A 13,897-nucleotide genomic window follows, 5' to 3' on the forward strand; every position below is an offset into this window, starting at 1 on the left:
TCAGAGATGTAGAGGAGGGCCTAAGACTACATTTTGTGTCAAGTTTTAAAAACCTCCTACCCTGGTACAGCCGATACATTAATTGCAAGTACTGTCTAGAATTCAAAGGAGGGATTGTACACTCAACAAGAGATGGAGAGGAGAGTCTCAGATTAAATTCTGGGATAACTAAAAAAAAAAAAAACCCCAAAAAACAAAAAAGCAAAAAACTGCCAAACAACCACCAAACGTTTTGCTACTGTTCGGCCTTCAAGAGTGTTGTCTCCCACCATCCTGCTAAGTGGTACAGTACAGTTAGTCTGGAGTGTGAGCCTTATGGTTGTACTCATGTAGCAGGCACTGTTTCACCTGATTGACCATCATGATCTGTTTGTTCAACATCACCAACACACCCACTTCCCCATCCATTACCACACGGCCGGCGCATTTTAAATTACGGAGGCAGCTAAAGGCCACGTCACACTAAGCAACATCGCTAGCAACCCAATTAGGGTATATCAGCTCACCGTGTAAGAGCTCACTCCTGGCTTCTCCCTGGAGCACGGACAGGCACTACCACAGCCCAATATTGCAAGTAAAAGAAAAAACATCCAGCTCTTCAGGCGAGGAAAGCCATGGTCTTTATTTCAGCATGCAGACAGCGAATGACATGACCAGTACAGCACTACGCGTTTCAGGTGAATCAATCACCCTTAATCATGATTAATACCTGAAACGCGTAGTGCTTTGCTGGTCATGTCATTTGCTGTCTGCATGCTGAAATAAAGACCATGGCTTTCCTCGCCTGAAGAGCTGGATGTTTTTTTCTTTCTTTTAATCGCTAGCAACATCGCTGCTAAGGAACGACTTTTGTGACGTCAGATCAATTTAGAAAATAGTCTTAATTCTTGACTCTAAAAGTGATAAAGGATATGCAGACATTGTGAGGCCTAGCCAAAATGGGCAGAAGAAATGACAGTAAGGCTACTTTCACACATCCGGTTTGAGCCCTGCGGCTCAATCCGGCTGTGAAAACACCGCATCCTTTGCATCAGTTTTTACATGCGGCCGGTCCGGTTTTTTCCGGTTGCGGCATGCTACTGAGCATGCGCAGTGGAAAATACCGCATGCGGCGACCGGATGCGGTTTTTTCCGCATCGCGCCGCATCCGGCCTCCATAGGGATGCATTGAAAAATGCGCCGCAGCGGCCGGATGCGGCGCGATGCGGTGTTTTTTGCCGGAGCAAAAAACGTTGCAGGGTACGTTCGATCCGGCCGCCGCATCGGCTAAATCTGCCGCATGCGGCAAAAACCGGACCGAACGCAAGCCCCTACGGCACAATGCGGCACTAATGTAAGTCAATGCAAAAAAAACCGCAATCGGCGTTACAAAAGCCGGTTGCGGTTTTTCTGCAGAACGCCGTATTGTGCCGCAGAGCAAAAATCCGGATGTGTGAAAGTACCCTTACAGATGTACAGAAGACTCTGGTTCAATCTTGTGTTTTTTACATTTGTAAAGCACCCTTTATGACTCTCAAACAAGCAAAGGATCTGCAGTCATTCCGAGGCCTAGCCAAAATGACCAGTAGGTATGGCAACGCAGCAAGCAACAGATGTAGGGGATAGACTCTGATGCCGTATTTTGTTCAATTTTGAACACTGCGTTAATTATTGACTCTGAAACTAGTAGTGTGCGGCCAAGTCAAAATGACTATGGGAGACTGGTGATGTAATGGGACAGGTACTTGTGTATGGTGGTGACGACATACCGGGAGAAATAGTGAGGGCTGGGGATTGAGTATCGAGAGTCGCCCACCGCCATCAGGTCGCTGAAGTAATCAGTGTCCACAAGCCTAAACACCAACATATGCAGGTAAAGCAGTCTGGAAATGTTCCCGTTTTTATTGTTTTACCCTGTGTGGGGGTGGCTGAGTATTAACATTGTGCTCCAAGGCCTGCGGTAGAGACAGCTGGATTCTGCGCAGGGACAAGAAAGTCGACTTGGTTTCTGATAGTTTGCTAATGTGCAAGGACAGTATCAGGATGAGGTATCTGTGTCGTGGACAGGGGATTGACCAGATTGTAGCACTGGGGAAGAGGCAGTGGGGTCACCCGCAGACAATAAATATGGACCCGGTTATTTTGATATTGTGCCTGAGCAGACTGGTGGTGGTCAGACTGGTAGTGGTCTAGCCCCTCCTGAGATTGGTAAGGCAGAGGTTGCAAATAACAAATTTTCTTGTCTTCTGCGTTTTGTGTAAAAGAAAAAAAAAAAAAAAAAAAGCACCAGACTTGGAATACCTAACCCTCGACCTTAGATTTTGCATGTGGGTGCTCTGGGGAACAGTTGTCCACCCTCTCACTCTAACCCTTCCACTGCCTCTTGATGTGCTGAGGCGCTCCCCCACTGAGCTGATGTCCTCGCTTTGCATACCATCTCACCATTTTGATTCACTGACTTCATTGTCCACCACCTCGTATTACACTTCCGCCCTCTGTTCCTCATTCTGACTTCATCTGATTTGCTGGTAACTGTGTCTCATCATAATTCACCTCTTGAGTTTGTAATTGACATTCCCTACCATCATCTTCTCCTGACTGTGGCTACTCTATATTTGGGCATCACCGCAACCTATTTCCTCATGTGCCTCTTGAAACATTCAGAGGCCACAAGAAGCCATAATTAAGATAAAGAGCTCCTCGGAGTTTTTAAGTCTGGGGTTACTTGTATCCTTAGGGGTGCTTCACACACAGCGAGATCGCTACTGAGATCGCTGCTGAGTCACAGTTTTTGTGACCTCATTAGCGATCTCTCTGTGTGTGACACTGACCAGCGATCTGGCCCCTGCTGTGAGATCGCTGCTCGTTACACAAGTGCTGGTTCGTTTTTTTATTGTTGCTCTCCCGCTGATAAGCACACATCGCTGTGTGTGACAGCGAGAGAGCAACAATTCTGAATGTCCAGGGAGCAGGAGCCGGCGTCTGACAGCCTGCGGTAAGCTGTAACTAAGGTAAACATCGGGTAACCAAGGTGGTTACCCGATATTTACCTTCGTTACCAGCCTCCGCAGCTCTCACGCTGCCGGTGCTGGGTCCTGCTCCCTGCACACACAGCTAAGCGGTGTGCGCTGGTAACTAATGTAAACATCGGGTAACCATACCCAATGTTTACCTTTTAGTTACCAGTGTCCGCAGCTTCCAGACGCCGGCTCCGTGCAAGCGCAGCGTCGCTTGCACGTCGCTGCTGGCTGGGGGCTGGTCACTGGTCGCTGGTGAGATCTGCCTGTTTGACAGCTCACCAGCGACCATGTAGCGATGCAGCAGCGATCCTGACCAGGTCAGATCGCTGGTCGGATCGCTGCTGCATCGCTAAAGTGTGAAGGCACCCTTAGTCACCATGGTTGGAGGCTAGAATTGCTGCCTACAGGCCTTTAATTATACGATCCCTACTACATCCAGGTTGTCCTACACTAAATGCTGCTAAATGCACAGTTTGTAAGGCTAGAATCACTGCCTACATGCTTTTGATACACTATCCCTACTCCAGAAGCTTTCCCTGCAGTAAATGCAGAACTGTTCATATTATAAGAGAATAGAAAAGCTTTCAATTATCCCTTAAAATTACTGTTTATTTACTGTTGTACCAACAGGTACTGTGACGCTATATTACACTGTGCCTTCTTCAGCAGAATCTCTCCCTAGTCCCTACACTATTTTCGAGTACAGTGTGGCAAACATGGCGTCTTATATAGACCCGATGATGCTATGAGGCCGACCAATCACAGAAATGGCAGTAGGCAAGATGGCTATGGCAATACCATGATTAGTTAAAAAAAAATCCCTGCATGTTTACTGCCTGAAAAAGTCAAGAAACAGCCCAAAAATCCTTTACATGAAAAAAAAAACCCAAACAAAAGCACCCTCTCTAACCACTTTATTAACCCCCCCATACATCCTTCCAGGTCCGATGTAATCCAGATGAGATCCGACGACGCTTCTAGCACTGCTACAGCTGACAATCATCGAGAATAGGCATAGAGCATGACTGGCCGCTGTGAGGTGACTTCCTCAGTTGAGTCCTCCACCTGCGGCTCACTTTTAGTCGCTGCCTGATTTGCGGTTACAGGTGGAGGACTCCAGCTGTGACAACAAATCATCAGAGTGACTGAACCGAGCCGCGACATCACTTAGGTTAGTCGCAGCCACAGGGTGTCAGAATGAACTTGGGTGAACCCGTGAAGTCACTGTCACGACACCTGGGGTAGTGCGGGGCACCCAGCTGTGACGTCTGTTATTTTCACTTATAGATTATTGATTTAGGTGTCTCATAGACACCTGCCATCACTAATCTAGGACTTATTGGCAGCTACGGGCTACTGTTAACTCCTTATTACCCCTATTGTCACCGCACCAGGGCAACAGGAAGAGCCGGGTCCAGCATCAGAATCGGTACATTTAATGGATACGCCACTTCTGGTGTGGCTGTGGGCTGCTATTGTTAGGCTGGAAAGGGCCAAATGATCATGGCCAAAGCCACCCTAATATCAGTCCCCAGTTGTCATCTGCACCTTAGAAACGTTGGGGGACTCCACGTTATTTTTTTATCCTATTCTGTATGTTCTATCTTGGCTATCAATTATCATATCCTATCATATTTTGTTTCTCCTTTTAAAAACGCATTAACAAAATACAAGGCAAAAATGCACTGAAACACTGCAAATAAAGCATGCATTTTTTTATGCGTTTTTCTGCCATAGGGTGCATTGTTGTTGGTTTTTTTTTTTTTTTCTCCTGCAGTTTTGTTTCTTTAGTATGTGCACATACCTTTAGACTTCAATAGTAAGCAATTCACACTTTGGAATATCTAATTTTGCTAAGGAATTATGCAAAGCCAGATTATATTCAGGGCTGTGGTGTTGTAGTAGAAATGTACAATTTCCAGTTTAAAAATAAAAAATAAAATAAAACGCAACAGACTTTTTAGAAGCCATTTATTAATTTTCATAGGAATTTGGACAATTTTAGAAATGTTAATTATATTAATAGGTCGGGGACAGCCCTTTGGATTCATTAGTCCACAACCCTGGTTATATTCTAGAATGGCAGATAATAAATAAAATAAATTTAATTTTAGGGATATTTTACTTAGACTTCTAAGAGTCATGCTATTATTATACTACTTAAATAAAATACAATTATATCTTGCAGCAAAAAAGGACATTCCACCATCAGCTATTACAAGACCTATATGTGGTATTTTGGGCACTGTACGATTAGTAGCAGGTAAGTAAATTATCTAAGGGAGGTCTAGATAACAGATCACTATGCTGTATTTAGAAACTCCTTTGTGGGTTTTTTTTAGTTATATACAATTTCAATAATTGTTCAAAATTGTATAACTGAGGAAAAGTGAAGCAGAAGTTATTATTTTGCTTAAGTGATTACAAGATAAAATACCGAATTAAAAATTAAGAATCATTTAAATCATAAAAAATATAACTATTAAATACTTGTTTTTTCCACAAATGAAAGACAACCCCCCACCCCCCCATAATTTTGTTCTACTGTCTGGTCATAATTGCCTGATCTAATAAAATAAATAAAATATATATTTAACATTCAGTGAATGACGTATACAATACAATAGATGGGGTCAGAGTCTGACAATTATGGCTGTGTACATGTTTTGCTTCTGGAAATAGTAGCAAGTTGGAGTTTAAAAAAAAGTCTATATTAGTCCTTGTAAATCACAGACAGCACACGGATGTCATGTGTGCTGTCCATGATTATCATAACGGACAGGAGAAGTTTTATCAATGATGTATTTATCTGTATTTGAAAATCGTTGATGGTAAGATCTGATACTGACCAAACAATGATGAAACTTTGATTCAAAACCCTATTGAGATACATACCATTTTTTTTTTTTGAGTACATGAACAAACACGCACGTCTGAATGAAGTCTTAAAGGGGTTCTCTGAGAGATAAAAGGCTGTCCCTTATATATTTACAACTGCTGTCCATTCCAGTCATGTCTGTATCAGTTGCAGTCTGACAATATGCAGCTCCTTTGCTTCGACTATCAAGAGCTGTATTATAACTCGTTCAGCTGCCGACTATCATGTCTGAAGAAATACAGTATTTGAACCCAATGTTGTGCTTGACAAGGAGATCTCCAGCTACATTCCCCTTCTCTGTCAGTCTGACAGCTTTATAGCATTGCTCAGAGACTGAGTACCCCCCCTCCCAACCCCCTACCCCCGGAAGACAAACATTGAGGAGAAGGACCTTGGCAGTAATCCTATTCTGCTCAGCGAAAAATATATTTCTTCACATGTGACAACCTGACTGAGGTATAGGTGATACAGCTCTTCTAAGTTGAGATGACACACTGGTCTTCTAAGCTGTCACTTTTTAAGTCTGCGGCATATACTGACACGTGACTAGGACTCGCTCGCAGTAGTTAGATAAAATGGCATCCCTAGTATAATTCTAATTCTTGGAGAACCTTTTAAGAAGGGAATGTTTTCTTGCTTAATGTTTTTTCCCACTCTCGCAGGAATGTATCTGATTGTGATTACCCGTAAGAAGAAAGTGGGTGATCTCCTTAACCATTCCATTTGGAAAGCAACAGATTATGATATAATATCCTATAAAAAGACAATTTTACATTTAACTGATACTCAGGTGAGTTTTGACACCAGATTTATTTGTATGCATGCCAAATGCATTATAAAATAAGGTTTATTTAACTTGACAAATAAAAAAACTGTGACGTGACCCTTCAAATTCATGCCTGGAGACTTTTTGGTCTTATTGTCTTGTGTTGGTTTCCTTTTTGCTTTCAGCTGCGCTTATTACTTTGCCTTGGGTATACTTGTATTTCCTTTGTTACTACCTTATTACATATACATCTTTTAGGGGTTCCATTCTTCTAATTATTGTATGTGTATCCTTTTTGTTTTAGGAATGTTTGGTACTACATGTCTAGTTTTTAATAAAGCTTATATCTGTTATATTTATCTGATAATTACTCAAGTTTATTCTTTTTAAATGTACCCTTATCAAACACACACTCTTTTTTCTCTTATTTGTCTCTGTAGTAATCAAAACAAAGAGATACTATAGTTACAACATCTCTCAAATACACATATTTGCATAGAAGGGTTTAATAGTTGACCCATAGCTGCTTAAAAAATGAACAAACATATTGCACTTCCTCTGCATCAGAAATTAGCATCTGCTATTTTACTGACATTTACTGTTGAGAGTTCTAGTTTCTGATCGGCATATAATGGTCACTAGTAAAATATTAGAGGGGAAATATGTTTCATTCAGAGCGTTAGCCTCAGTAACGGATGGTACGGCTGTTCACCATATCTCCACTTTATCTTTAGGGCATGGTCCAGCAGGTAAAAGTGAGGCCTCTGGACTCACTCAGAATTTTGTGTCTGGAGGTGAACACACATCCAAAGTGGCTCTCATGTTGCACCCTAATTCTGTGCAAGTGGACCCTGAGATATATGGACTTTTTATGTTCTGGTTTGCTTTGTTTAGGCTAGAAAGGCTGTTTACAATTACTGTTAGTGCAGTTTTATGAAGCTTTTAATAAAGCTGCTAAAAATTTAAATAAGAATCACAGCAGTGCAGATGCAGCTCCTCGCAGTGGCAATCTGTGGCAGGGCAACCGCCCCTACCCCCAAGTTCAGGTGATGACTCCCACGTCTGAAAGGCGGTAAGACGGGCCATGCAAAAAGATGACCCATGGTTGATGTCAAAGCATTTTTGACCGTGTTTGAAAGAGGTTGCAGATAGGAGAAGCTGCCGCTGGTGGTTGGAGGTGTTGGTGCCATATCTAAGTGGTGAGTCACGAAAGGTTGCTTATGAGCTGGCCTTGTAGAATGCAAAGGAATATGCCAAGCTGAAAACTTAACGTTAAATAATGGTGCACTTGGGAGGGACCTTTACTGTCAATGCACAACGGTTGCATCACTGGGCTTATTACGCTGACACATCTCCCCAGTCCCAAATGTTTGATCTGCTACATGTAGCCCTAAAGTGGTTATAGCTGGAGTCCTCCACTACAGCCCAGAGGGTGGAATAGGTTGTTATGGACCATTTCATTCACACCCTTAGGAAGTCTGTGCAGGCCTGGATTGCCCAGGGAGATCCCCAAAATGCTGATGACCGGATGGCCTTGGTAGAAAGGTACCAGAAGGTTGAGAGGTCCTTGGGGAGGCCAGGGTTCACAGCATCTCCATACTGGGGTTCCAGAAGGGAGGCTGAGACCCAGAAGAAGGATACCAGAGCCACAAGTGATGGGAGCCCAAGGAGGGGTGGTTGAGTGTTTTTCAACGTCCCCAGCTCATGTTACAATCTGTTGATGGTGTCATGGCTTAGGTCACCTAGCCGATGGACTGTAGCATAGGTCGGCACTCCTCATATTATGCCTATCCGGCCTACAGTGTGGTCTGTCAACCAGGCAAAGTGCCACAGACATGTTCCATAGCAGTAAACTGTGTAACAGTGAAGGATCTGTTGGACTCTGACTCTGGGAGTTTGGTGACCCTGGTAAGGGCTACACTTCCTCACCAGTTGATTCTGGGGATGTTGGTGGGCATCCATCGGGATGACAATGACTACATGTTACCAGTGTGACCATAAAAATGAACTGTGGCACTGAGTCTCATGAAGTCGAAATGGTAAAGGACCTGTTACACACGTTTTATAATAGGGTGGGACTTTACCTTATTATGGGACTTGTGGCAAAATGTGGGGGAACCCACTTACTCAGATAAATGCCGGTGCACTCTTAAACAAACCCCATCACAATTGCAGGTGGTTGAGTTTCCCTTGTGTGTGTTTTTGGGCAGAGATCCATGAGGCTAAAATACCTGCGTTGGGTGTTTCCGGGGGGAATTTTGGGAGTGCTGAAATGAGACCTTACACTTTAAAGGGTTTTTGACACCATGATGGTTTTGAAATTGGTAGCTCAGGAGCTGGCTGCCACCACCAGATTCCCATACTTTGTAGTAAATGGGGAGTTACTTTATCGGGTTACCAAACTGAGGGTTGATGTAATAGAGCAACTGTTGGTATCAGGACCCTATAGGCGTGTAGGGTATTGGACATGGCCTACACTGATGTCTTAGGAGGACATCTAGAGGTTGGCAATACTCTGGAACAAATTCTCAGAGGTTCTACTAGCCTGGCTGTCACCAGAAGATTGTAAATTACTGTAACTCCTGTCCCACCTGCCAGTTAACCTCCATGGATGCCCAATTCCATAGTACGTTAGTGCCGCTTCCCATTATAGAAATTCTATTTGACTGTATTGCTATGAATTTAGTGGAACGACTGGTCAAGTCTGATAGAGGGAATCAGTATATCTTGGTGGTTCTGGACTATGCAACACGATGTCCGGAGACTGTGAATTTGAGAAACTCTTCCCCCTAAGATTATAGCCCAGGAGTTGGTCCACAACTTCTCTCAAACTGGACTGCCAAAGGATATGTTGACAGACCACTCCTTGACTCCTTTTCACTTTGACTCCTTTGATGTCTTTGGTCATAAGGGAACGGTGTTAAGCTCTGAAGATCACCCAACTGAAGACTTCAGTGAATCACCCGCAAACACAGTCTCGTGGAGAGATTTAACAAGATCTTGAAGTCAGTGCTGAACAAAGTCAATGAGAAGGATGACTGAGACTGCCTACTTCCACACTTGCTATTTTCCATCAGAGAAGTTCCCCAGGCCTTACCTGGGTTTTTTCACTTTTAGCTCTTGTATGGCCGATATCCTTGTGGACTCATGGACATAGCAAAGGGAACTTGTCAATCAGCGGTTACCCTCCCCCCAAGGATTGTCATCGACTATGTGACCCAGTTGCAAGAGAGAATGGCAGAATTGATGCATATTGTACAAGAGATTGTGTGTTAGTGTTAATCTGCAATGTTGAAATTGGAATTCAAAGCTCTCCCGGAGGTGATTTCAAAGTAGGTGAAGAGAATGTTAAGCCTGGACATAATTGAAGAGAACAAAACATTGTTCTTGTACCGAAGCCAGATGGAGAATGGCAGTTTTGTAATGATTGTAAATTGAATGAAGTTTCTAAATTCAACGCGTATCCGATGCCACGTGTCGATAAGCTCATTGAGAAACTAGGGCAGCAAGGTACATCACCACCTTCAACCTAACAAAAAGGTACTGGCAAAATCCCCATGTCCCAGGGTGCCAAGGAGAAGACTGCCTTCTCTACAGCTGACAGTTGCTTTTAGTACACCAAGATGCTTTTTGGGTTGCAGGAAGTACCAGCTACCTTCAAGACCGCATCCTAGCTCCCCACAAGAAGTACACTGCAGCTTATTTAGATAACATTGTGATCTTCACCTCGGATTGGGAAAGTCATCTGCATAAGATCCATGTGGTATTGTAAGCGCTGAGGGAGGCACTGTGTTTACCATAAACCTGAAAGTGCACAATGCGGAAGGAGGCCAAATTCTTGGACTATATCGCTGGGAGGGGCGAAATCAAGCCACAAGTAAACAAAGTGGACGATCCAAAATTGGCCGCAACCGCTCTGAGATGCAGGTTAAGGCGTTTCTAAAAATTGTGAGCTACTATTTACATTTTAAGGCCCCGTTACACGCGTCTATTTATCTGGCGATGTGTCGTCGGGGTCACGGATTCCGTGACGCACATCCGGCATCGTTCGCGACGTCGCTGCGTGTGACACCTACGAGCGACTTTGAACGATCGCAAATAGGATGAAAATCGTGGATCGTTGACACGTTGTTCATTTTTAAAAAATTGTTCGTTTTGGGGAAGCAGCCGACATATTGCTCTGACACCCTGCCAACGTCAAACAATATTCAAACGATCGCCTGGGTCCAACAATATATCGTTGATCGCTGATGCATCGATTTTGAGATTGTTACGTGTGACAGCAAATTAACGACCAATAAGCGATGCCGGCAAATCATAAATACGATCTGGGCGTGTCACGTCGCACATGCGATCGCCCGATTAAATCGACGCGTGTAACGGGGCCTTTAGCCTGAATTTCACCATGATAGACAAACTCCTGACCGACCTTCATAAGAGCTCAAAGTCGTCGGTGACCAAGGGGATTTTCAAAGTGGAGACTGCTTTCAAGGAATTTAAGCTTGGCCCTATGTAAACAAGCGGTCTTTGGTGGCACCCGACTTAAATAAGGAGTTTGTGCTCCAGATGGATAATTCAGAGATTAGGTTGTGAGCTGTATTATTGCAGGAAATAAATGGCGGGGAACGTCCGGTCCTATACCTGAGGAAACTCTCTCATCCTGTGGGGAAAAAAAACCCCAGAAAACCTATGCCATCTTGGAAAAATAGTGCTTTGCCACCAAATGGACAATTTGCCTTTTAGGCTGAAAGTTCAGGTTAGTGTCAGACCATGTGACCTTGAGATGGAAGAGGGAAAGAAATGGGAAGAATGCCAGGTAATTAAGTGGTTTCTTGCGCTCCAGGACTTCAGCTTTCATATGGAGCATAGGCCTGGGCAACTACACCGAAACACAAATTCCCTGTTGAAACTTCCCTGTCTAGTGTCTGAAGGTAATAAATAAATTCACTGCACTCATAGATTGTGATGCAAAAAGTTTTTCAAATTTATTGAGGCGACTGTAAAGTCATTCCGACATTTCAACCCCGCCTGGGTCTTGGTCAAGAGTTGCTTCAAGATGGGTGCCTGGGATATGGAAATTTGAGTGGATTGATAGCGTTTGGTAGAGAATACCTTGAGGATAATGGTCCTGGGTTTAGCCAGCGCAGCAGCGCTGTGGCTGGTGATATGGTGATGATATTCTCTACCAAACGCTATCAATCCACTCAAATTTCCATATCCCAGGCGCCCATCTTGAAGCGCCTCTTGACGAAGACCAATAAATTTGAAAAACTTTTTGCATCACAATCTGAGTGCAGGGAATGTATTTATTATCTTGGATTGGACCCATTTTTCACTTGCACCACCACCCACTTGTCTGAGTCTAGACCCATTTTTTTGATCTATTCTAGGGTCTGAAGGTGACAAACTCCCAGATTTGGGAAGGAGGGGAAGGGGTAGAATAGAATATGTAAAATAGTCTCTGGTACGATACTAGAGGGGAGATTGTTCTCCGTGATGTAAACCTGGATATATTCTCCAGTATATTAGGTACTGAGAGGATTAAACTGCTTCAACAGGGCTGGGGTTTTTGTGAATGGCTAAAGAGATGGATGGGATTACTGTTCACCAGATCTCCACTTTAGGGCGTGGACTAGCTGATATAATTGAGGCCGCTGGTCTCATGCAAGTTTGTGTCTGGAGGTGAACAGACCTCCAAAGTAGTGCTTGTGTTGCAAAGAGCTGAACCTTAATTCTTTACGGTTGGACCCCGCAAATATATCGACTGTTTATGTACTGTTTTGTTTTCTTTATGAAAGGCTGTTCATTTTTACTTTTAGTACTGGTTTTAATAAACCTGCTGAAAATTTAAATAAGAAGCATTCTTCTGTCTACCAGCTGAATGAGTTGATCTTCCATAATAGATATGTATCCAGTGGTATGCAAAAGAACATCTAAACAAGTCTGATAAATTTTGCAAACAAGTCCTATGGACTGATGAGGTTAAAATACACTGTGTGCAGAATTATTAGGCAAGTTGTATTTTAGAGTTTTTTTTATTATTGATCAACAATTATGTTCTCAATCAACCCAAAAGACACATAAATATCAAAGCTTAATATTTTTGGAAGTTGGAGTGGGTTTTTTTTAGATTTGGCTATCTTAGGAGGATATCTGTTTGTGCAGGTAACTATTACAGTGCAGAATTATTAGGCAACTTAATAAAAACCAAATATATTCCCATCTCACTTGTTTATTTTCACCAGGTAAACCAATATAACTGCAGAAAATTTAAAAATAAACATTTCTGACATGCAAAAACAAAACCTAAAAAAATTAGTGACCAATATAGCCACCTTTCTTTATGATGACACTCAACAGCAAACCATTCATAGATTGTCAGTTGCTTGATCTGTTTATGATCAACATTGCGTGCAGCAACCACCTCAGCCTCCCAGACACTGTTTCCCTCCCTGTAGATCTCACATTTTATGAGGGACCACAGGTTCTCTATGGTGTTCAGATCAGGTGTACAAGGGTGCCATGTAATTATTTTTTCATCTTTTAGACCTTTACTGGCCAGCCACGCTGTGGAGTAGTTGGATGCATGTGATGGAGCATTGTCCTGCATGAAAATCATGAATTTCTTGATTGATACTGACTTCTTCCTGTACCACTGCTTGAAGAAGTTTTCTTCCAGAAACTGGCAGTAGGTCTACTAGTTGAGCTTCACTCCATCCTCAACCCGAAAAGGTCCCACAAGTTCATCTTTGATGATACCAGCCCATACCAGTACCCCACCTCCCCCTTGCTGGTCGGAGTGGAGCTCTCTGCCCCTTACTGATCCAGCCTCTGGCCCATCCATCTGGCCCATCAAGAGTCACTCTCATTTCATCAGTTCATAAAACCTTTGAAAAATCAGTCTTAAGATATTTCTTGGCCCAGTCTTGACTTTTTATCTTATGTTTCTTGTTCATAGGTGGTCGTTTTCAGCCTTCCTTACCTTGGCCATGTCCTGGAGTATGGCACACCTTGTGCTTTTTGATACTCCAGTAACATTGCAACTCTGAAATATGGCCAAACTGGTGGCAAATGCCATCTTGGCAGCATCACGCTTGATTTTCCTCAATTCATGGGCAGTTATTTTGCGTCTTTTTTGCCCAACACGCTTCTTGCGACCCTGTTGGCTATTTGTCATGAAACACTTGATTGTTTGGTGATCACGCTTCAAAAGTTTGACAATTTCAAAACTGCTGCATCTCTCTGCAAGACCTC

At 43.2% G+C, this 13,897-nt stretch overlaps 1 protein-coding gene across 3 annotated transcripts in view; it reads left to right on the plus strand.

The window, feature by feature from the left end:
* The window catches only part of SACM1L (SAC1 like phosphatidylinositide phosphatase), a 543,139-nt gene that overhangs the window by 129,503 nt on the left and 399,739 nt on the right, over positions 1–13,897 (plus strand). For all 3 annotated transcript variants that reach the window (XM_075315019.1, XM_075315018.1, XM_075315020.1), the window contains 2 exons: positions 5,188–5,262; positions 6,540–6,667. In XM_075315019.1, the coding sequence (XP_075171134.1) occupies positions 5,188–5,262; positions 6,540–6,667 (203 nt within the window). The remainder of the gene's footprint in view (positions 1–5,187; positions 5,263–6,539; positions 6,668–13,897) is intronic.

This window comes from Anomaloglossus baeobatrachus, chromosome 6 (genome assembly GCF_048569485.1).
Source record: "Anomaloglossus baeobatrachus isolate aAnoBae1 chromosome 6, aAnoBae1.hap1, whole genome shotgun sequence".
Taxonomy (NCBI): domain Eukaryota; kingdom Metazoa; phylum Chordata; class Amphibia; order Anura; family Aromobatidae; genus Anomaloglossus; species Anomaloglossus baeobatrachus.